The sequence below is a fragment of the Leucopleurus acutus genome, assembly GCF_964270905.1.
Source record: "Leucopleurus acutus genome assembly, chromosome: 3".
NCBI classification, from domain to species: domain Eukaryota; kingdom Metazoa; phylum Chordata; class Mammalia; order Artiodactyla; family Delphinidae; genus Leucopleurus; species Leucopleurus acutus.
The window spans coordinates 40,260,482-40,282,869 of NC_139145.1; the positions used below are offsets into that span (position 1 = coordinate 40,260,482).

Here is a 22,388-nt window from a genome sequence, read left to right on the forward strand (position 1 = left end):
CGTATGTACACTCTTCCTACTTTTCAACCCTTTCAGGATTTTTCTGTAGGTTTGAACATTTTCAAAAGGTTTGAATCTATCTTTTCTTCCAGATTTTGGAAGCAGAAAAGTAACAGTGATACATAAACCCCTTGGTTCTTAAGCAAACTCACACCTACTTAGGTTTCCTTCCTTACCTTTCCAGGTATATTACTTGGCCCAATCACTAGAAGCACTTAATATTCGCCTTGTTTGGCCTCCTTTAAGATTTCAGCGAGGAAGTGCGGAGGAGGAGGAAGGATGCCTAAGAAGCAAAACCTCTACCCCCTGCAGCAATGGTATTGTCTTAAGAAAGGCTGTTTCCAGGCAAACAGGTTTATTTCCTATTCCTTGGAGACTCAGATAGCCTTCAGGAATCTCAGCCCTGACCATTGCTTAGTCTCAGCAACTGAGGTCAAAAGTCATAATCTGACAAAGTGGTTTTCAAGGTGGTCCAAGGCTCCCCAGGGGTTCCTGAGACCCTTTCATAAGAGGTTATTTGCCTCATTCTGTCACAAGTACACAGGTATGCAGAATTTTCCAGGCTACATGACATGTGATATCGTGACAAAACGAGTACGTAAGCAGATCTATCAAGCCACACGTTAAAGAGATTTGCAAAAATGTAAAACGATGTCTCTCTTCTTACTAAAATGTGATTTTTAGATTTTTTCTAAAATACTTGTATTAACATAAAATGTATTTTGTTGTTTTTAAAGGAATTAATATTTAAGAAATTTCTGTTTTAATTTCGAATACAGTAAGTATGAAGAGATGTAACCCACATAAACCAAAGCGCTCTTTAAATTGTTTTGAGTGTGGAGGGGTCCTGAGATCAAGAGGTCTGAGAAGGGCTGCTCCTGCTGGAGCAGGAGTGCACAGCACCGGCTGCCCAGGATGCACTCATCACCGCTGGGTGGGCCACACGGCTTTCAGCTAAGCTTTCTGTACAACTTGTATGATTTCTCACACATACCTTTCGGGAAAAATCAGATGCCGGATTTATCATAAAGATAGCAAAGCAAAATTAAAAACCACATTCTCCTTCTCCCTTTCCCCTTATAAAGTGTATGAGGAATTCCATTTCAATCTGGGATAAAGGCTTCACAAATCACAAAGTGTGGATACAGCATATGACTCCACTGCCTACCAACACACGCTGAGGGGCTCTGAGGAACAGAGCAAAACAACAGCACGATTCTTAACACTGGGAGCATGCCTACTGCATGTCACTTACAGAATTATACGTGTACTTCATTTCTAAGATGAAACCTGCACGTCACTGCCCTTGACACTCAAACCATCACAATTAAAAGCTTTTCACCAGCACTGATGACTAGGGGAAAAAAAAAAAAATCTACCTTTGAAACTTCTGGGTTCATGGAGTCTAAAAGAATATGGTTTTGTTCTGGGATTCACATACCACCATTCCTGAATGAAGCTATTTTAAGTTGAAATTACTAAGATTGATACTTGGTCAAAAACACTGATTTCATAATTATCTGCACAAACCTGGAGAGGCCCGGGACAGCTTGTAAGGTGGAGTTTCTGAATCCTAATACATGGTAGGATGGTCAGCTCTTCAAGATCATCTTCAAGGTGGCAACTAAGACTCTGGGCAGATTTGTGGAATCCAGTAACACTGCTCAAAACCAACACTGCTTTAGCTGTTGTTACGGGGACAAAATTCACAACCCAGCTCAGACTGTCACAGAAAGCGTTTATTACCACAGAGGAAATTAGGAGATGTTGGAGCCCACGCAGGGCAGCCTGGGCAGTGCGTGTGATCGGGGCGAGGAAACAGCAGGTGGGGACCCCATCGATCGTGGTTGGGCAGTCTCCGACCAGCAGGTTTGCTCGGCCCAGGAGACTCCAGCTGGGCTTGTTTTTGTGGAGCTCGGGGAGGTGAGCCTTGACAAGCAGGCTTTCTCCCGGACAAAACAAAGAACAGCCAGAACCAAGGCAACAGCTGCACAGACACCACCTTAAAATGGAAATCAAATTAGGCTCATTACATCAGGAACTGCGTTTCACCCTGATCATAAAACAAGGGGGAGAAGGGAGCACTGGCCTCTACTAGATAGCCTGTCTTTGAGATAAGATGCTGTTAAACGTTAAACACTGGCAGGGCCTTTCCCCTTGCTAACACAGGCAGCATACAATTTCCAAGCCAGCTTTAAAAGCCATTGTTATCTTTGTTATCTGTTATTATCTGGATTTTGAACAAAATTGATGGAGTAGGAGCCAGTAGAGGAATCCTGTTTGATTTGGAAATTCTCTGTGGAGAGTCCAAAAGGCCGAAGAACCAAGTTCCCAAGATCTTTTAGTTTACCTGCAATGTAAAAGCAAAAAGTCCAGTAAATACAGGGAGTCAGCAGAAGCAGGAAGACCCCAAGTGCCTCACTATCTGATTACAAGATAAAAAGAGATTCTCTGCAGTTAAAAAGAAACTCCTGCTTTTAAAATCATGAAACCCTCAGCCCCCAATGTACAGCAGAGCAATCACTTCAGCGCTGTCCACCCTGAGCCATGGCTTGCGTAGGGGAGCACACGGGAGCCCTGCCGCGACAGCAAAGCCTCCTGTCCAGACGCCCCAGGGGACAGGCTCTGGGATGAGCGATGGGCTGCTCTTCCTGGGGCCTGAAGGCCAAGCCTGGCGGGGAGGGCCAAGCCCCCCCCAAGTCTGTTCTCCATGGAACAGCAGAGCGACTTGCTGAATCTAATTCCACTCTGCGGGTTTCTACTGAACCTGGGTTCAAACACAAGAGCCTCCTGCTTTTGCAAGTCTTAGCTTCCACACCGAACTCATCATTTCTCAGGAAACGGGAGATCTTCTTCTCTTGCACAGCACCATCACCTCAACAGCCCAGTCTCCCTCCCCAAGTTTCAGGCTTTCCTTGTTAATCACCAAGTGAGTTCATGTCATAAAGACCAAATGAAGACACACAGTATAACCATGGATTTTTATGCTGATTCTCCATACAAGAGGGCCACGGAGTTTATACAGAAGTTGGAGTTTCCAGGACATCTGAGAGATTTACAGGGATATGTGGGCAACAGGATGGAATATCTGAAGCTAGGAGTGTTTTGGAAAATCTTGGTGAGGATGGGTGAATACGTATTTCGACCATTTCTACACTGTTCTAATTTTTCTTCCAGGTCTGCTTCCAATGGAGATGAGGATGAGGGTAAAAGGGAAAGAAACCCCAGATCATCAGAGGTACAGGTTCCTTCCCACCTTGCCCTTGTTAGCAGCTTTGTCCCTCTGAGGTCTCCCACCTTGAAATAAACCCCAGGTAAAGAACTTAAAGATGCATGGCCTTTAAGTGTCAAGACCTTTTCTAGTAACTCTTGGCAACTTTTGAACTCAGTCTAAGATTTAGCCCCCTGGCAGCTCACCATATTCACAGTAAGTTCCCAAAACTCAGACTGACCACTCTCCAGGCAGGCTTCCCAAACTTAAACCTGGAACACATATGCTCAGTGCTGCTGATTAAGGAGAATCACCGGCACAGACCTTGCCCCTGCGCACAGGTGGCAGCACAGAGAGGCCCAGAGCACTGCTGCAGGTAGATGAATGTGTGAATAGGGGATCGCAACAAGCCAAGAAAACAGAGGGGCCCCCCACCAGGAGAGCGTGAGTCAGCCAGAACTTGGGCAGTCTGTCTGTCTTGGGGCTGAAGAGAGAGGAGAGAGGACAGCGAGGAAACAATCATTTAAAGAAGCCCAATAAAATGTCACTGCTGGCACAATTCTTGACTCTTCTGACACGGAGTGAGTAAAAAGTAAGAAGGAGCCTCAAGGGCCACTCACGTCACAGTCCCCAGGAAGAGCCTGTCCCAGGGCCACTGTGGACTGTCGACCAAGCCAGGGGCCACCACCTGGGCTGGAGGGAATCACTGCAAGTCCACCTCGACTGCCAGAACAACAATTTGAAGGCAAATGTACATATGACTTGGTATCTACTATAGGAGGCACTGGGATCTAAAGAATACAAGTTATTCTTGGCTTCTGAGATGCTCACAGCCTAGTGGGCACCCAGACACAAGACTGAGGTGAGCGCAGAGGAGCTCGCAGGCCCGTTCAGGGGTGTGAGGAAGGCGTTTCAGGAGAGACAAGGCTCTGAAGGACGGGGAGCAGTTACTGAAGGTGGTGAGGAGGCCGCTGCACCTGGAGACGGCGGCAAAGCAAGGGCACAAGTATTCAAACTGCAGATGGAGAGGGGGCAGGGGGCTTTGCGCAGGCCCGGACTTTGCCTAACTGGTTGGAGGACCTGTCCACCACAAGGAGCCCTGGACCTTCGCTTGGCTGATTCTGGGGAGTGGCAGCCGTGAACACGTGCTTCTCTAGATGCAGGGAGCACAGTTCCCTCCATGCAGAGGTCGAGGGTCCCACGGCTGTCCACAGTCAGTGGCAGAGCAGGGCAGGGACAGAGCAGGGGCCCCTGTGACAGGTAACTGTGGCTCCCCAGTGGCTTTGCTGAAACGTCCCTGGCACCACCCTGCAGTGCAGGACTTCTCCGAACCAAGTCCTCCCTCTTCCCAGGGACCTGACGCGGCTCCCACTCACGTCCAGCTCCTGCCCCTCTGCCTCACTTTCCCTTGCAGGTGTTTCCTCCAATAAATCTCTTGTGTTTCTTTTTTTTTTTTTTTTTTTAATTTATTTTTGGTTGTGCTTGGTCTTCGTTGCTGCGCGTGGGCTTTCTTTAGTTGAGGCGAGTGGGGGCTACTCTTTGTTGCAGTGCACGTGCTTCTCATTGCGGTGGCTTGTCTCTGTTACGGAGCATGGGGTCTAGCTGCACGGGCTTCAGTACTTGTGGCTCACTGGGCTCAGTAGTTGTGGCTCGCGGGCTCTAGAGCACAGGCTCGGTAGTTGTGGCGCACAGGCTTCGCTGCTCTGCGGCATGTGGGATCTTCCCGGAGCAGGTCTCAAACCCGTGTCCCCTGCACTGGTAGGCGGATCCTTAACCACTGCGCCACCAGGGAAGTCCTCTCTTGTGTTTCTAATCAAATCTTGCCTTCTGTTTCTCCAAGGACCCAACCTAACACATATGGCATCATTCTTTTTTCCTTTTATTCTCGTATCTCTGCCTTTATAACATTCCACAATAGCTTGACTATTATCGCCAGAACAGTAGAACAGGAGATGGGAAGTCTGCTTGCTAAATAGACAACGTACATGAAGTCCCTGGAAGGTAGCAGACACGTAAAAAAGACACATGATTAAATAGTCTCCCCATTAGAGAAGACCTGAGGTTAACCTGACTTGAATTAATTCAACCAACATGTACTAAGTACATATGTGTGGCGGGGACGCAGCAAAGATACAGGACACTGTCTTTACACCAAAATAAGCTTAGATATGACAGAAGATAAGACACACACAGAAGCCAGTTCACATGTAGCTGAGATATAAAATGCTATGAGAGTCAATAAGAAGAAGATGCCCTCCAGCTTGGGCAGGGAGGAGCTTTGTGTGTGAGAGTCTGCATTTCAATCACCACCAAAGGACAGGCAGGACTGCAACCATTTGAGATAGAGGGAGTGGGCAGTGCAGGCAAAAATGGTAGGATCAAATGTACGGAGACAGGCAGGCAAGGGTGGGCAGTGTGCCCAAAGGGCTGAAAGGGAGGTGGCAGGGCGCGGCAAAGGCCATTGATGGTTTGAGAACAGCTTTCAGGGTTAATAATGCTACGGGGCAAAGTGAAGAATAAACCACAAGAGGAGAGCCTGGAGGTGGTTCTGACAGAAAGCTGGTGAGGCATAACGGGAAAGAGGCCGTTTATTCACTGAACAAACATCTGATGTTTACACTGTCAGGTGAAGAAGCTCTGAAATTAGGGGTATGGAAATAACAGACACAAACTATATATATAAAATAGATAAGCAACAAGGATATACCAGGAATTATACCCATTATCGTGTAATAACCTCAAATGGTGTATAAACTGCAAAAGTACTGAATCGCTATGCTGTGCACCTGAAACTAACACAATGTTGTAAATCAACTACGTTTCAATTAGAAAAAGCTCTGAAATTAGTGTAGGGCCAATGGGAACATAAGGAAACAGCACAACATTAAGGTACAACCAACAAGTTTCGGTGTCTGCAAGATTCACCTTTTACTGTTGATGATGGTGGCAGAGAAGCACCTTCAGCAGAGGTCATGCTCCTTCCTAGCTCTATACACACACACTCACCATCTTCCTGCTGCTGTTCACAGTCAGGGTGGGCGCTCAGAGACAAGGGCAGCTTCGCTGAACCCAAGACAGGACCATCTGCCAAACTAGCCTATCTGCCACACTTTCCACTGGCCGCCAAATCCCGCCCCCCCCCCCGAGCAGGGCAGTATTAGGTTCCTTTACTTCCACTTGTAGCCAATCTGACACCATGACTCAGCCTGAATGTGCCCACATGTCCCTAACTGTTAGGATCTCATCTATAAGAGATCCCATGGCAAAGAGAAGAGTCCAACACTGCTTGTGCTCAGACAAGAACAGTTATGACAAGAGATCAAGGCTTGGCACTGGATCCAGTTCTGATAAATATTAACTTCTGCGTCTCCAAGCAACACTGTATTATAAAAACCCAACTGACTCATTACACATAATTTCTCTTCAGAGATACTGACTGTGCAGTAGTCAGTTTAGCATCAGGAGAGCCTGGAAGGCCAGTTGTTTTCACCTCCTTAAGATCACTGAGGTTGGGACCAGTGGAATAGATCCTTTAGGACTTTCTCCTATTAGGAGAACCAAATTGCATCCAAGTGAATCCTGACACTGCATTTCCTCTTATGAGGCAGAAAACTAAGCCATGAAGCTGTGACTCTTGCTTTCCTCTGAGCAAAAGGCAAATTAAGAGAGCACAGAATAGAGAAAATAAAATTCACACTCAATTCAAATGCTTATATATTAGTCAGCTCTTGGGTGAACGTGGAAGTGGAAGGAAGCCTTACCAAGAACTATCAAAGAGGAGAAGCTACAGGAGCAGCAACTAGGTAATGAAGCAAAAAGCAGGGCATCGAAAACCCAAAACTGACATTCCCTACTGAGGGGGTGACAGCAACACGGAACTGGCTGAGAGAGTCTCCAGTGGCCAGAGCACACGGCATGGCAAGTGTACAGTCTGTAACGAGTATCAGGCAGGGCAGCAGGAAGAGAAATGTGAAAAAAGAGCCTGGATTTCCATACCCACATGTATGGCTTCAGCAGTTTTAAGGGACAGTAACAATTTCGAGGCTCTCGTGATATTCGGCAAGGGAGCTGATTCTAGGCCCCTCTATCACTTGCAGAGAGGCACACAATGCACAGGAATAGCCAAAAAAGACCTGTTGCATCCTCACAATGACAATGAACAAGTTACTTCCGGCTCCAAATCTAGCTTTTGAACATGGAACATACAAGGTGGTATTCTTAACTCAGTTCACAACTACACACTCATTAGGAGGCTAATGGCCAGGAGTGAACACCTGAGTAACTTCAGGAATCAGGAGACCAGCAACAAGTTCCAAGAAGGTGGAAGGAGGGCATGGTACAAGTGGAAAACCTGGGCTGGATGCGGAACAAGGCCCCTGTGTGTGCCGAGCAGCTGTGTGCCAGTGAAAGGAAGGTAGGGTTTCTGGGGCAGTGCCTCACCCACGTCTCTTGATCCTTTGGGGGAATCAAAGAGTTTCATGTCACAGCTCTAGGTTTTCCAGGTCAGGACAGCCTCTCGACTGAGGAAGGAAGAGCAGATCCCCCAGAATTGTTGGAACAGAAGCTAAATGCTCTGAGTCTCTTGGGGTGCTCTGTCTAGGACATCTTTCCCGCCTCATCACACCACTGACTATACCCTTAAGTCATTCCCTGGCCATAACAGCCACCAGGCTATCTTCCCAGAGAAAAGGACAAAAGGAAACACTCCAGTTACTGACCCCTTTCCTCAAATCTAAACTCAGCATGATTGTCGCTCTCTGGCAAGGACTGTGGCACTATGAGTGACTGCCACCCTGGGTCTCCACTCCTGCTCTAAGGATGACATTTATAAATGACAGACTAAGAAGAGAGGAGCAAGTATGTTCTACCCATTTATAATTCCAATTAGGATTTTTTTCCCCAAGAAGGGGGGTACGTAGCTCTTCTTTCTAACAAAAAGGAAGTCAAGTTACAGAGAGAAAAGGAAAAGCAAGTCAAGATTATCGAACAAACTTAAAGACAATCTCATTTTGTTAAATTATCACATAACGTAGTAAATGCCAGTGACAAATGGTGTTAAGCAGTTTTAAAAATCTTTAACTGCCAATCTTCCAGCAGAAGCCATCATTCCCAGAGAAACTTAGCACTAAAAATCATGCAGTCCACTGCAAAAAGCTTGCTCAGAACTTCTAAGCAAGTGACGTTACTCTGCGCTTCTAGAGGGACCAGCCTCCAAAAATCTCAAAGCACACGAATCAAAGGTGGTTCATCTGTAACAAGGAAGGAAGAACACCAGAAAGCTCTTGTGGGGCTGAGAGTGATTTCTCCCTTTAAGGCTCTCCTACGGGAGGTGACACCCAGAACCAATTTTTATTCATGATCCTTATATTCATTAAGAATATAAAGGAAGGGGCTTCCCTGGTGGCGCAGCGGTTAAGAATCTGCCTGACAATGCAGGGGACATGGTTCAAGCCCTGGTCCAGGAAGATCCCACATACCGTGGAGCAACTAAGCCCGTGAGCCACAACTACTGAGCCCATGTGCCACAACTACTGAGCCCATGTGCCACAACTACTGGAGCCCGTGCACCTAGAGCCCATGTTCCACAACAAGAGAAGCCACTGCAATGAGAAGCCCACACACTGCAATGAAGAGCAGCCCCTGCTCACTGCAACTAGAGAAAACCTGCGTGCAGCAAGGAAGACTCAATGCAGACAAAAGTAATAATAAAAAAAAGAAAAAAAGAATATAAAAGAGTCCAGCCATTCAGACTACTGATGTGTAACAACAAACTGACATATTACTTACCAAGCAACTTAAGTTGTTTATGAAGGGAACAACATAAGTAAAAGCCAAACCCATAAGACAGGAAACATCAGCTCATTAGAATTTAGAGTGACAAGGACAGATGGAAGTTTTGATTCCATCTGGAACTGACAATGGCAGTAAGATTCAATTTACACCTATCCCTTTATTTTTCCATATTGGTTCAAAACAAATGGACCCAGGGACCAGTGCCTAAGTGTCTTTTCCAAAACCACTATGCTCATTCACCAAGTCATCTCTTTCAGCATGAAATCCAGCTCAGCTAAATGCAAATTCTTTCCTTCCTTTTTTTTTTTTTTTTGCTAAAATAAAGCATCATTGTGAATAGGTAAGAAAATGCTCTCTTCCCTCTTCTTTGAAGAAAAAGTACCTCCAAAATAACTTTTCTGCTCAAATATGGTGTCAAATTTAATTAAACATGTAAATTAGGGAAAGAGCCAATTTTGGAAAAACTGAGGAAGGCTCCAGAAATCTCCCCAAGTCTGAAGCATCTCCCCTTGGGGTCTGAGTCTATCCAGCAGGGGCGAGGGCTTTGGATCGACTAGGTTAGTGGCTTCTTCTCAATCAACTTTGCTATCAGAGTGATCTTTGGGGAAATCTGTCTCATTCTCCGGATACTGATGCCTAAAGGCCATAAATGGCCAGGCTCAATTTATTTTAAATGATTTTCCTTTAGTCCCATGTGATTGCAATTCACCATATAGATCTAGAAAATATTCATAAGGAAAAATATATAGGAGATCCTGAACAGAGAACTATCAGACAGGTTATAAGCAGACTATGCTGGGCAGGTCTCTGTCCAGGAACCTTTACTCCCCTACATCAAGCAGACTGTTCATGAGAGGAACTCTGTAATTCCAACTATAAACATGCTTTGGCAAATACAAGAAGTAACTAAAACATGGGTCAAATGAAACCATTTCCCCGACCCCCCAACCCACAGTCTTTTCCCCCTTCCTATTTACTACTAATTCTTTCCCTCGCATGGGTTCTCAAACACTAAAGGGACCCTGAACGCCATTTTCAAAACAAAAGTCCCCTTGGTTTTGACATGGTATTGGTTTGTACTGACTGCATCCTAATGAACGTAAAACCTGAAGTTGGGACTTCCCTGGTGGGGCAGTGGTTAAGAATCCGCCTATCAATGCAGGGGACATGGGTTCTATCCCTGGTCCAGGAAGATCCCACATGCCACGGAGCAACTAAGCCCATGCGCCACAACTACTGAGCCCATGCTCCACAACTACTGAAGCCCGGGCGCCTAGAGCCCGTGCTCCACAAGAGAGGCCACCGCAATGAGAAGCCCACGCACCGCAATGAAGAGTAGCCCCCGCTCGCCACAACTAGGGAAAGCGCACACACAGCAATGAAGACCCAGTGCAGCCAAATATAAATAAATAGATAAAAAACACAAAAACCAAAAAACCTGAAGTTGTTTACTCAAATGAAGAAATTCAACTGTTTTTAAGAAATTCATGATCTGAAATAGAGGTTGGTGGCAGCCCAGGTTGGGAGTTAATTATGTTTGCATTCTTGAAGGGAGGAAAATTTTCCAAAAACAAAAAAACAACCCCACAAAATGGAAGTTTAGTTTTTGAAAAGCTGCTATCCACTCTAAACCACACTGCTCCTTCTAGAGTTAAAAATGGCTAAGAACTCACGAGCCCCACGGTACTGGTGCCCACAAGAAACAAAGGGCCCCAAAGCTATTTCTAACTGCTGTATTCTCCTCTAATGAATAAAAGTACTGATGGCCCCATCCCCGGCTTCCTAGCTATTTATGGTCAAGAGAAGGTACGGGAAGCAGACTTACCTAACATATCTTCCTTTAGTCTTTCATTACGTTCCTCAATTTGCTTAGGTAACCTCTGAGGGAAAAAGCACCAAAACATGGGTTGTGAAAATCTTTTGGCTTTATTTTGAATTTGAGAAACATTAAAAACCTCATGTGAAAGTGAGACCAGGTTAAGTACATATACATGAGCCTATTAAACATAGAGAAGAACGAATGTCTGTCTGTGGGGGAGCTACAGAGACTGGAGTTTGGTTTGGTTCAATGCTATATTCCCAGTTCTTAGCAAAGTGGCCCAAGGAGGACCTCAATAAAAACTTGGTGAAAAACACACACACACACACACGCACACGCACACACACACAGAAAATGTCTGAAAGGATACAAACCAGATGTTTACAGGAGTATATTTAGGTGGTGGGATTATAGGTGATATTTATATTATTAATTTTTTTGCTCATTTGTATTTTTTAACTTGAAGTCCTTTCTTTATATAATCTAATTTGTTGAGAAAGCATCAGATCGTTTCAACCTTGGCACTACTGATATTTTGGACTGGGTAACTGCTGTAGGGCTGTCCTGTGCATGGTAGAATGTTTAGAGCATCCCTGGCCTCCACCCACCAGATGCCAACAGTACCCTCCCAGTCATGACAAAGTGCCTCCCCACACTGCCAAATGCCCCCTGGAACCAAATCACCTCCAGCTGACCTAGATTAGAGTCTTCTATGGTCACTTTTAGCTCTGTAATTGCCCCCAAGTACTCTGGGAGTCCAGTATTAACTCAGTTGTAATAATTCAAGATAAAATAAATTCTTTATGCATATAACAGCTAGCTTTAAAAAAAGGCTCCCTTTCATGGAACTCTTAAAACTAATTTGACAAGGATAAAGGCTACCAAGAATTTAGCCAAGATTTTAAGAACTCTATTCCCTTTCCTCATGTCAAATTTCAGTTAATCCTAACACCATTCAGAGATACGTTAAAAGTCAGATAAACTGCTTTCAAATTGCTTATGTATTTTAATTACCCAAACGAGCCCTTCTCCCATTATTCAAAAGATCTGTTGTTACTGAAGGAATTCACCTCAAGTGGGTATAAAAACAAAGCAAAACAAAACCCAAACCACCTAGAATATTAGTGCAGGGAGAGGAGTCAACATTTCTCAGGTCCGCTTGGTGGACTAACAGTCCCGTGAACTAGACAGGAACCTGTATAGCAGGGGCTCAGATGCCCTCAGGGGCCAGAGGGGAAAGGTAGTAAGTAAGGCAAGAGTACGGGCATGCTCAGTGTGGAATCGAGAGCGCCAGCTGAGCGCCAGCGTGTGGGAGCTCAAGGAGGAGCCAGCACGTCCGCATCTTCCAATTTCAAGAGAAGCCCGACTTAGATTTTCATCTAGTAAAATCTTTCCATTTGTAAATGTTGGCAAGTGCCCTCAATTCCAAAAACAAAACCGAGAAGTCTGGCTTAAATAAAAGACTCCTGTAGCTCCCCGGCTCCTGCCACCTCTGTGGCATACTGGGTTCGGAATGGACCTCTCCATCCTAATGGCCCTCTGAAAAGTCTGGCAGCAAAGAAACCTGTTTGGTTAAAGCCAGTGTTTGTCGAACTTACTTGAACACGCATTATTTTGGGGCAATAAGATATACACATCCAATACTGCAGTATATCCTTCAGAGTGTATGTTGCTCTGTGCGTTAGAGATAATCAAAGAGTGGTGCTAAAGGTAAGACGACAAATCTGGAGTTATTTTTAAAGGGAGGAAAACCAGTAACATTTAGTTAACTTACAACTGACATAAAAAATATTATGTCATTTAGAAGCAAAAGGATTGTTAGTGCCAAGGACAAGAACTAGAGTCATTTTAAGAGAGAGAAAAAGTTAGTTTAGGATATATTCAATTGGATATAACAATGAATAGAAACTTGGTGACTGAGTAAGGAAAAGGATGACAAGAAAACCAGAAATGTGTTACCTATAATATTAAGACTCACTTTCAACTAAACCAGGCACCTACAAGTAGACAAGATTTCCCAGTCCAACAATGAAATAAAGTTCTTGTCAACCCTAGAGGTTAGAGGTTTACACAGATAACACTTTTAGAATGAAGATTAAATAGTACATGGTACAGTGGGTGTGTGGCCACCACTTCAAAGTTCTATCTCCCATATATTCTGATAAGCTTCTCAAAAGCTTAGAAATGGCATATAGTTGTGTCTCTAAGGATCATTTAACATTCACCGAGTAGCAACACAAGGAACAGAAAATATTTTTGTAAAAAAATTAGGTTTACCATACAAGCTTCTCTTGCTTGATGTACTGACGGATCTTTTTCTAGTATGGATTTATAGTCCTCCAGGGCTTCATCCAGCTTGTCAGTCTTCTCGTACAACTCCGCTCTCCTCAATATTGCCCTGATATAGCTGGGGTTTAATTGAATTGCTATAAAAAGAGAAGAAATAATTGTCACCATGAGGAAAAAGGGCCTATACATCCTCAGCTATATCAAGTTTATTATTCTCCATGCGTCCATAAGGAAAAGTTTTTGGCAAAGGACATACCTACAGTTGGCAAACTTCTTCTGTAAAGGGCAGATAGTAAAGATTTTACACTTTGTGGGATAGACTGTCGGTTACAACTACTGAACTCTGCTATTGTAGCACGAAAGCAAGCATAGACGATGCATAAGCAAATAAGGTTAGCTGTATCACAATAAGCCTTTATTTATGAATACTGAAGTCTGAAGTTCACATAACTTTTATGTGTCTTGAAATATTACTTCTCTTTTACTTCCAACCATTTAATGTAAAAACCGTTCTTAGCTTGTAGGCTGTAAAAAAGCAGGTGGCATGCAGGCTGGATTTGGCTTGTTGACTGTAGTTTACCAAACCCTGGTCCATACCCAAGTCCTGCTTTCCACCTACTTGTCCTTCACCCACTTCAGAACAGACCAAAACACAGAGCTCAAGGCACAGTGAAAACGTAAGAGGGAATTTGAAGGCACATATTAAAAAATTGAGGGAGAACTTTGGTGGCAGACTCTGCTATCATTCTCTCTTCTCTAGGCCTCAGCTACTGCGGTCGTGCCTTGACTCCTGAGGTTACATTTTTAGCTAAATCCTCACTGTTCCTTCAAACTCCTGCTCTAACACCCTTAGATCACTGGCACATAATATCCTCTCCTTTTTCCAACAACAACCCTTCCAATAATCCAGTGCCTGCGTTTTGGTTCAAGTATACTACATTCTTGTATTCTTTTTTAAGTTGTTTCTTTCTCTGTTAGAAAGCAATATCATGGCTCTAGAACTTTTTTCTTTTCAAGTGATATACTCATTTTTAAATTCACTCATGCTTCCAGTAACTATTTATTTAGTACCTAATATATGCACCTAGTGCAGTGTATCTCTGGAGTATAGCAGTGGCAAACAGAACAGACTACGTCCACATTCTCATGAAGCTTTAAGCTATTCTAGGAGGCAAGAGAAGATGGCATACAAATAATTTCAGATAGTTTTGTGCTGTACAGAAAAATAAAACAAGGTGATGTAAATTCAGGTGAAGAGGGGAATAAGTAACTTTAGAGAGTGGTCAAATATGAAAAAGGATTATTTGAGGGAGGCCAGCCATTTGAAAAGCTGAGGAAGAGCATACAGGAAAAAGGACTAACAAGAGTAAAGGCTCTAAAGCAAGAATAACTTTGACGTGTTTGTTGGTGACTAGGTAAGGGCTGCGGAAGAGATGAGGTTGAAGATACGCAACAAGCAGGTCATGGAGGCCTTGCTGGCCAGGGAAAGGAGCTTGGACTTTTTCTTAAGTGTGATACGAAGCCACTGGAATGTCTTCAAGCAGATCAAGACATAATCTGATTTACAGTTTTAAAGGATCACTTTGGCTACAGTGTGGAGGGGATGAGGGGAAGCAGAGACAGCTGGGATGTCACTGCAATGGTCCAGATGAGAGAGGATGCTGACTAAGCTGCTAACAGTGGAGATGAAAAGGAGAGGCCAGATTAAGGAAATGTCTTTGAATCAGAGCCCAAAGGATTTGCTAATTACTTAAGCCATGTGGAATGAAAGAAAGAGTAATCAGGGATGACTCCAAAGGTTTTAGTTTCAGCAAGTAAATAATGGATAAAAATGCCATTCATTAGAATGAAAAAAACTAACCTCAAGTTGTATTCACGCATGCATGCGTACGTGGACCCTGCGGAGGCACCAGAGTCTGCTCTGGGCACGTTAAATCTGCAATGCCTACTAGACATCCCAGAGGAGATGTCAACTTTGCAATGGGATACAGGGCTCCAGACTACAGGGCAGAGCCAAAAATATAAACTATAGCATAGAGATGGGTTATTTAAAGTTGCAGAACTAGATGAGATCACATAGGGAGAAAATATAGAGGGAAAAAAAAAAGAGGGCCCTATAGATGAAGAACTAGGGACTTCCAAAATGATGCGGCTGACAGAGAAGCCAGCAAAAGAGACTAAAAAGGAATAGCCAATGAAACAGAAGAAAATGAGGAATGACACACTGTGTTAAATGCTTTTGGGAAGTCAAGTAAGATGAGGATAGAGAAGCAACTACTGAACAAGAGGAGGGTGTTGGTGACTTTTACAAGATGGTCTTGTAAAGGGGCATGAATGAAACAGAAGTCCAATGGATGTGTGAGGAGAGAATGGGAGAAGACAAAGGAGACACAGTAGGTATAGACAATCTTTCAATGAAGCAGACCAGAGAAATGGGACAGGGGTTGGAGGGGGATACTGGTTAAAGAGAAGGTTTTCTGAAAGAACCCAAACCTCAACATTTCAACTTTACATGCTATCAATCTCCGCTTAGTCCAGCACATCATATTCTCTTAAAATATTCCCAACTACATAATACTCACAGGAAAAAAAAAATACTCCAGTGACTTCTACTACATCTTTTAAAAAACGGAACCCCCTAATTTACATTTTAACTCAGATACTGCCCCCTTCTCAACTAGTGGATAGCTTCTAACAATGCAAATATGTATTGAAGAAAAAGAATTCTTCCCATTACTTTTTTTTTTTTTGGCCACGCCTCAAAGCTTACAGGATCTCAGTTCCTTGACCAGAGATTGAACCCCGGCCCCGGCAGTGAAAGCACCGAGTCCTAACCACTGGACAGCCAGGGAATTCCCCATGATTACTTTATAAAAACCTCAAATGTCAACTTTTCACTGTAACTTGTGATTTTCTTTCTCAATCCATATAAACAGAATTAACTTAAACTTTATTTATGCCAAGGCTAAAAGACCAAAGGTGACTAGCATTAAATATTGTTCCATATAACTGGTAGTAATGAGCTCCAAATATGACCTCAGAAATAAGCTAAGTCCTTTGCCAGGGTTTATGCACTGAGTGGGCATGTGTTTGGGGGGGTTAGTGGGAGGAGAAGGGTCCTTAATACAAATAACCATACTAGTGTCAACGTATTTGGCCTATGGGTTCAACAACCCATATGCAGCCCATAACAACTAAGTATAAGCACATGAATACTGATTTAACCAAATCCAAAAACAAATCTGGAAAACACTTTGGTTGGAAACACTTTCCTTCCCCTTCCTCCCATTTTCTTGGCTCCTACACTGAGGGTTACAGCTAGAAATGAATTCTCTTTCCTAGTGTATACCCTGCTAATCAGGCTTACAAGGCATTTTCTCACCGTTTGGTTACAGAGAAAAGAACTGAAAATCAGAATCTTGTTCCTAATTTAAACTCTTCAAACCCACACATCTCACATTAATAAGGTTGAACACCTTCTTCCAAACAAAACAGTACGTTCAGAATTAGTTGCAGTCCAAGATAAATAGATCAGAAGAAGTTTGTTAGATTCTAATGTAGTAACAAGTTCCTTCAGATACTCTATAGAAATACCAAGGATAAAGAAAAGAAATCCAGTAGAGAGGGTGACTAATTCATGTTAAAAAAAACCTAAAAAACAAAACAGAAGAGGGAATTCATGCTTGGTCTGAGAGTGGGATTAGATAATATATAAGGTTCTTTCTAACTCTATGATTCTCTCAGAGAAAATATTATCCAAAGGAGGAAAATGGAAAAAAACCAACAACAACCCACAAATTACAAGAGTAGTAATTAGCTAGAAAGACTCATGAGAGTAGCAAGATGCAAGGAAAATGACTGCGTGTTCTCCACACCAAGACAAGACAACCGTCTGACCTATCAGGAAATCTGTGGAAAAAACAATGGTGATCCTATGTCTGGGGCTGTCTCTATCAGTTGGTAGAACAAAAAGACCACGATGGAACTCAGATAGCAGAGGCTTGATTCACTGTGTGGAACCTGAAAGGATAATTAAAATGATGGCAAGGAGGTTTGGATTAAGTACTACATCTGAAGAGAGTACCAATTCCCTAACAGCAACTGCCCTTCCAAACACACAGATTCAGGTGCCCCAACAGCAGCTAACTAAGATCTTCAACTTCAGTTTCAAAGGAGAGTAATTTGGACATACAGGGAATAAACTCTGTTTCTGTGGCCAAGGTAGCTTGGAATTATTCTCCACATATTTACCAATACAGGATAAACGGACTGAACTATCCATCAAAAGCATGCTTACACTAAGACAACTACTGTGCAGTACCTCTAAGAAAGGCCGAGAGCTTCTTCTTTAACTGCCTCAGAAGAAGAGTACATGTGTACAAGTAAACACCTGACTGAGAGCCTCCTTATTTGCTTGTCAAGCTGAGGTAATGCTTTTGTATGTTAACATGCAACAAGACCAAAAAGCTGTACCTTTGCTGCAGTCACTGATGGCCATCTCTTTCTTGTCCTAAAAGGAAATAGATCATTAATGTGTCACCCTAATTCTGTCTCAATAGCCCAAAGGCTCAATGACATATGCTAATCATTAATAATTGCTTATGGAGATGCAGAATGCTTTTCAAGGAAATAACACCAAAACACGCGTGTTACTTCCAAGCTAAAATTCAAACTATGCTCACAGCTCTAACTTGAAAGCCTCCTGGTGACAAATTATTCAAGTAGCTTCTTCCTAAAGTATCTTTAAAGACTGTTGCAATTGACTTGTTATATTTGCAAGACACTTTACATTAGAATGTTACAGTGAGAAAACTTTGTGATCAATTAACAGGGCAAATGACTGATATATGAATAACTGAATTAATAACCCTCCTCTTTGGCTAGCTGTTATATATCGCACCCAAAGTGGTATCTTGAAAATGTATAGATGGTCCATCTACAGACACTGTATGGTTTGTCGCGTAGTCTCAGTTATGAACCTTAATTTATCCACTGATGAAACAAAAATACCAAACAATTCACTAAATAAGATATCTAACTAACATAACTTGCTGAATTGCGAAGCATGGCACAGTGGAAAGAACACAGGATATCAAAAGAACTAGTTTCAGCTCTGACACTAATCTGCTTTTTAACTTTTCTAAGCTCTAAATGTCTATTTTCCCCAAATTAGAAATTTTCTACAATGTTAGAGAAATGTGAGTTCAAATAAACATTCAATACTTCCATAATGGCTACTGTAGGAAATGCCAAATATTTTGCAGAATATTTTAGAGCAATGTCTACCAAATTGAGTTTCAGGATTCAATCAGAAACAGTTCCAGGATGGGGAGTGACTGCTTAATGGGTTTCCTTTTAGGGTCATAAAAAAAACTTTGGAACCAGGCAGTGGTGACGGCTGCCTAACGCTGTGAATGTATCCAGTGCCACTGTGAATGGCACTGATTGTATACTTTAAAATGGTTAAAATGGTCAATTTTGTAGCATGTGTATTTTACCCACAATAAGCAAAAAAGGTCCCAGAGTCATTTGGGAAACACTAACTATATTATCTCTTCCAGTGTTTATCATAGCAATTCACATATTAAAAACTCTAACATGAAAGAAGTCCTGTAGTAAAGAAATCTGTAAGTCAGTATTTCCCCAACTTATTAGATTTCTATAAATCTAAGATACAACTTCATATTTTAAACTGAAATAGGAGTAAATCCTTATAACTTTTAAAAATAATTAATTAATTAATTAATTTATGGCTGCACTGGGTCTTCGTTGCTGTGCACGGGCTTTCTCTAGTTGCAGTGAGCGGGGGCTACTCTTTGTTGCGGTGGCTTCTTTTGTTGCGGAGCACAGGCTCTATGCACACGGACATCAGTAGTTGTGGAATGCAGGCTCAGTAGTTGTGGCTCATGGGCTCTAGAGTGCAGGCTCAGTAGTTGTGGCGCACGGGCTTAGTTGCTCTGTGGCCTGTGGGATCTTCCCTGACCAGGGCTCGAACCCGTGTCCCCTGCATTGGCAGGCAGATTCTTAACCACTGTGCCACCGGGGAAGTCCCAAATCTTTATAACTTATGTTTACTACTGCTGTGGTGGTATTCTTTGTGCCCCCAAGTAACTACTTTTAGAGCCTATTTTTTTAGGGCTTTGTCTGCTCTTGTGTAGTCAGGCCTAGAGCTGAAACGCTGTCCTAACTCCAGTTTGCCTTTTCCCTCTCCAGACATGAAACATAAAGCTTGCCCAGGCACACCCAGTCAGGGATGCTGAGCCTGCAAACTTGCCTTTCAGAAATTCTTAAAGCAGTTAACCCATCACTTCCTTAAACTCAGAACATGCTCCTTAAATCACTTCAGTACATTAATTCTGAAAGTCTCCAAGTCTATAATTTTAGGATCTTTTAAAAATATTAGGAATGCAAGTTAAAAGAACAAAACAAACAAAAACCCCACTAACAAACCTATCCTTTGTTCAGGAAAGAGTCACAGAGCAACTCTCTTTTGAGTTCTCCTCAGCTGTGACAGACAGAAGACTAGCAAGGCCATACATTTTCCTAATTCAAGAACCAGCTGATCATACCAGCCCAACACTAGCAATGCCAGTAACTTGGCAATTGTGGGAACAAAGAATCCCAAAACCCAGGAGCCAAATGGGTATGGTACAAAGTTTTCTCTGACACTGAAGGTATCCTTGATCTCACTTCACAATGACAATTTCCAGTCTAAGAATGTGGCTAGATGTTTCCAAGAGGCAAAAGTGAAAGATCAGAATTTTCCAGCTAAATGTAAAAACTATTAGGTGTGAATTCTGATCAATGGTAGAATATATTAATGACTGTTGTTTTAAATAAACTTAAAACAGTTGTTTTATTTCCCCTAATACAAAATGTTTGTTTGTATACTCTAGAATTATTCCTTCTCTCATGCCACATGAATCACTCTAAAAAACTTCACCCTAGACACTGAATCCAATAATAAAACGTATGAGTCTGGGTTGAAATAAAACTTTTTGCATGTCCGAATATTCAAGCACACCCCCACCCACCTTTAAAAACCCTGGCCATCCAAAGTGCCTTTGGTAGAAGCACTAGAGAATTCCAGTCAACATCAAAAAAGAAAGTGATGTAGATACCTGATCTAAAAGAACAGAAAACCACTCCACCCAGTCTTGGGCCTGCTTCGTAGCTGCTTAGAGGTGTGTTAAAAAACCTATCCTTTGTGCTTGGAATACAAGTAGTCACAGTTAAACAAGTGGTATTGTTTTTTTCAAGCTCTCATCATTTCAATCTGGCAAGTTTTACTATGTTGACTAAATAGGAATATCAGACAAATCACAAATCTAACTTTTGGTATCCAGCACGATACCAAACAAATATATTTACACTCTCATCTGTCCTAAATTCACCCTGTTACACCAGGTTCTCAATCCTTTGGAAATATAAAATACCTTTGAACTTTCCCTGACACCTACTTTGCATTTAAGCGTACCTCTCACCCCAACTCTCGGACGTTTCTCCCTATGTCCACACTTTCAACAGAAAATCAGAATCTCAGGGATAAGCATCTTGAAGTTCAGTTTTAAGCACTGTTTCCTGTCCCTTTGGGTCTTTATCTAGAGTTCCAGAGGCCTAAAATAAGCAGCTGTAGCTATTCTAGGAGATGCACTAGGCTCTTTGCTTCATTAACCTGCCCTAGTTTGGCGGAAACTTTGCCAGGCTTCCTTCCATGGAAGTGTTCACTCAGCCACTTTAATGAGGAATGTGAACAGTAATCTGACTGAAGTTTATCAAAATATTTTTTCTATCTTCCCCATGCCCTTTAAATCAGGGAAATATATGGGTAGGAAAAGAGAGGCAGCAACTTTAGAGCCCCTATGCTTGTTTCTGGAGAGAAGCTATCCTATGAAAACACTGTAAGTTCATGTGCTTCTTAAAAAGAAAAGGTCAAAGATACATACCTGTTTCATCCTTGCGGCAGCTCTATTTGAAAACAGGATAGACCTGTCTTTCTGGAAGGAGGATGGACACATCTGAAGGGCTCGACTGTAAGTACTTTCAGCTTCTATATAATCTGAGGATAAGGTAAAATATGAGAGGTCGTTATGATTTTATACCTGATATCACTGTATTCCAAAAGATCTCAGAATGCATCGCTTTCCATTCACGGGACAAAGGTCTCCAACAGAATGCTCTATATGTTCACCTTTAATTTGGCTTATCAATTTAGTAAAGAGTTTTGAAACGGGATTAGGGAACTGGACAGATGAAAGAGACTGAAATCTGGGATTAATGGCCCGGAATGAAGAAAAAAATTCTATGTATATATTTTCATTAAAGACATTGTGCTTTCATGGAGTCAACCCGGCTAAAACTGCTTCCATGAAATGTTTGGAGAGACATTTTATAGAGCCAAAAGCACAATGTAAAAATCAGCAGTTGACTAAACACCTTAAAAGAGAAAATGGTGATAAATTTATATATTCATTGCCACACAAAGAATTATGGTCAGGGTACTAAAAGAAAAATTGCCTACTCACTCCTTTCTCAGGTTTGAAATATTTAATACTAAAATACAAGGAGATACGCTTTCAGAGAAGCTTTAGTTTTCTTAGAAAAAAAGAAGTGATGATTGCTAAACCAGGATATAAGAAAAAAAAATTTTTTAACCTAAAAGTAACTAGGGGAAGATGTTACTACTCCTAGATTTCTAAAGCATGCACACTCTGAGATGTGACAGAATTTGATCATAAGATCAAATAGTTCCCCCAAATTATAAGAACGAACCCCACTTATTCCTAAGCAAATATAGGAAACGCAGAAGGAACATCTCTCTACTTAAGGCATCCACAGAAAAAGGCACATGAAAGAGCAACCAAAGTACAAGGAAAATCCTTCCCTCGGCCACACCGGATGCATTGGGCCAGTATTCACAGCACTGTCACAAGTAACGGGGACCCTCTTTTTACAGCAATGTAGCAAAATAGCCTTTTAACATTCCAGTTTAGAGTTTCCCAAAGCAAAAACTCAAGAGTTTTTCCTTCTAATCTCTGGGTTTATAGACAGTAGATTACAGAAAAGAAAAACTATGCCTGTGCCTAGAGACACATGGTAACTGGTCACTGTCACTTGAGAATAATTTGGACCTGGTAAAAAAACAAAATTCCAAGGTGTTGGGAGGCAACAGGGTATTATTAGCAGTTTAGATCTGCTAATTGTTTCCAAATGTTCTTTGGTGTTTCTTCACAGAATATACAAAAGAATGAGTCAAGACGCCCAGCATCAGTGCTG

General features: G+C 42.4%; 1 protein-coding gene across 2 annotated transcripts in view; it reads right to left on the reverse strand.

Annotated features, from left to right (window-relative positions):
* Nucleotides 1–1,706: 1,706 nt before the first annotated feature.
* The window catches only part of TTC1 (tetratricopeptide repeat domain 1), an 80,257-nt gene continuing 59,575 nt past the window's right edge, over nucleotides 1,707–22,388 (reverse strand). For both annotated transcript variants that reach the window (XM_082837334.1, XM_082837333.1), the window contains exons 5-9: nucleotides 21,059–21,171; nucleotides 17,586–17,622; nucleotides 13,101–13,249; nucleotides 10,830–10,884; nucleotides 1,707–2,350 (exon numbers count right to left, since the gene is read on the reverse strand). In XM_082837334.1, the coding sequence (XP_082693460.1) occupies nucleotides 2,217–2,350; nucleotides 10,830–10,884; nucleotides 13,101–13,249; nucleotides 17,586–17,622; nucleotides 21,059–21,171 (488 nt within the window). In that variant the 3' untranslated portion in view covers nucleotides 1,707–2,216. The remainder of the gene's footprint in view (nucleotides 2,351–10,829; nucleotides 10,885–13,100; nucleotides 13,250–17,585; nucleotides 17,623–21,058; nucleotides 21,172–22,388) is intronic.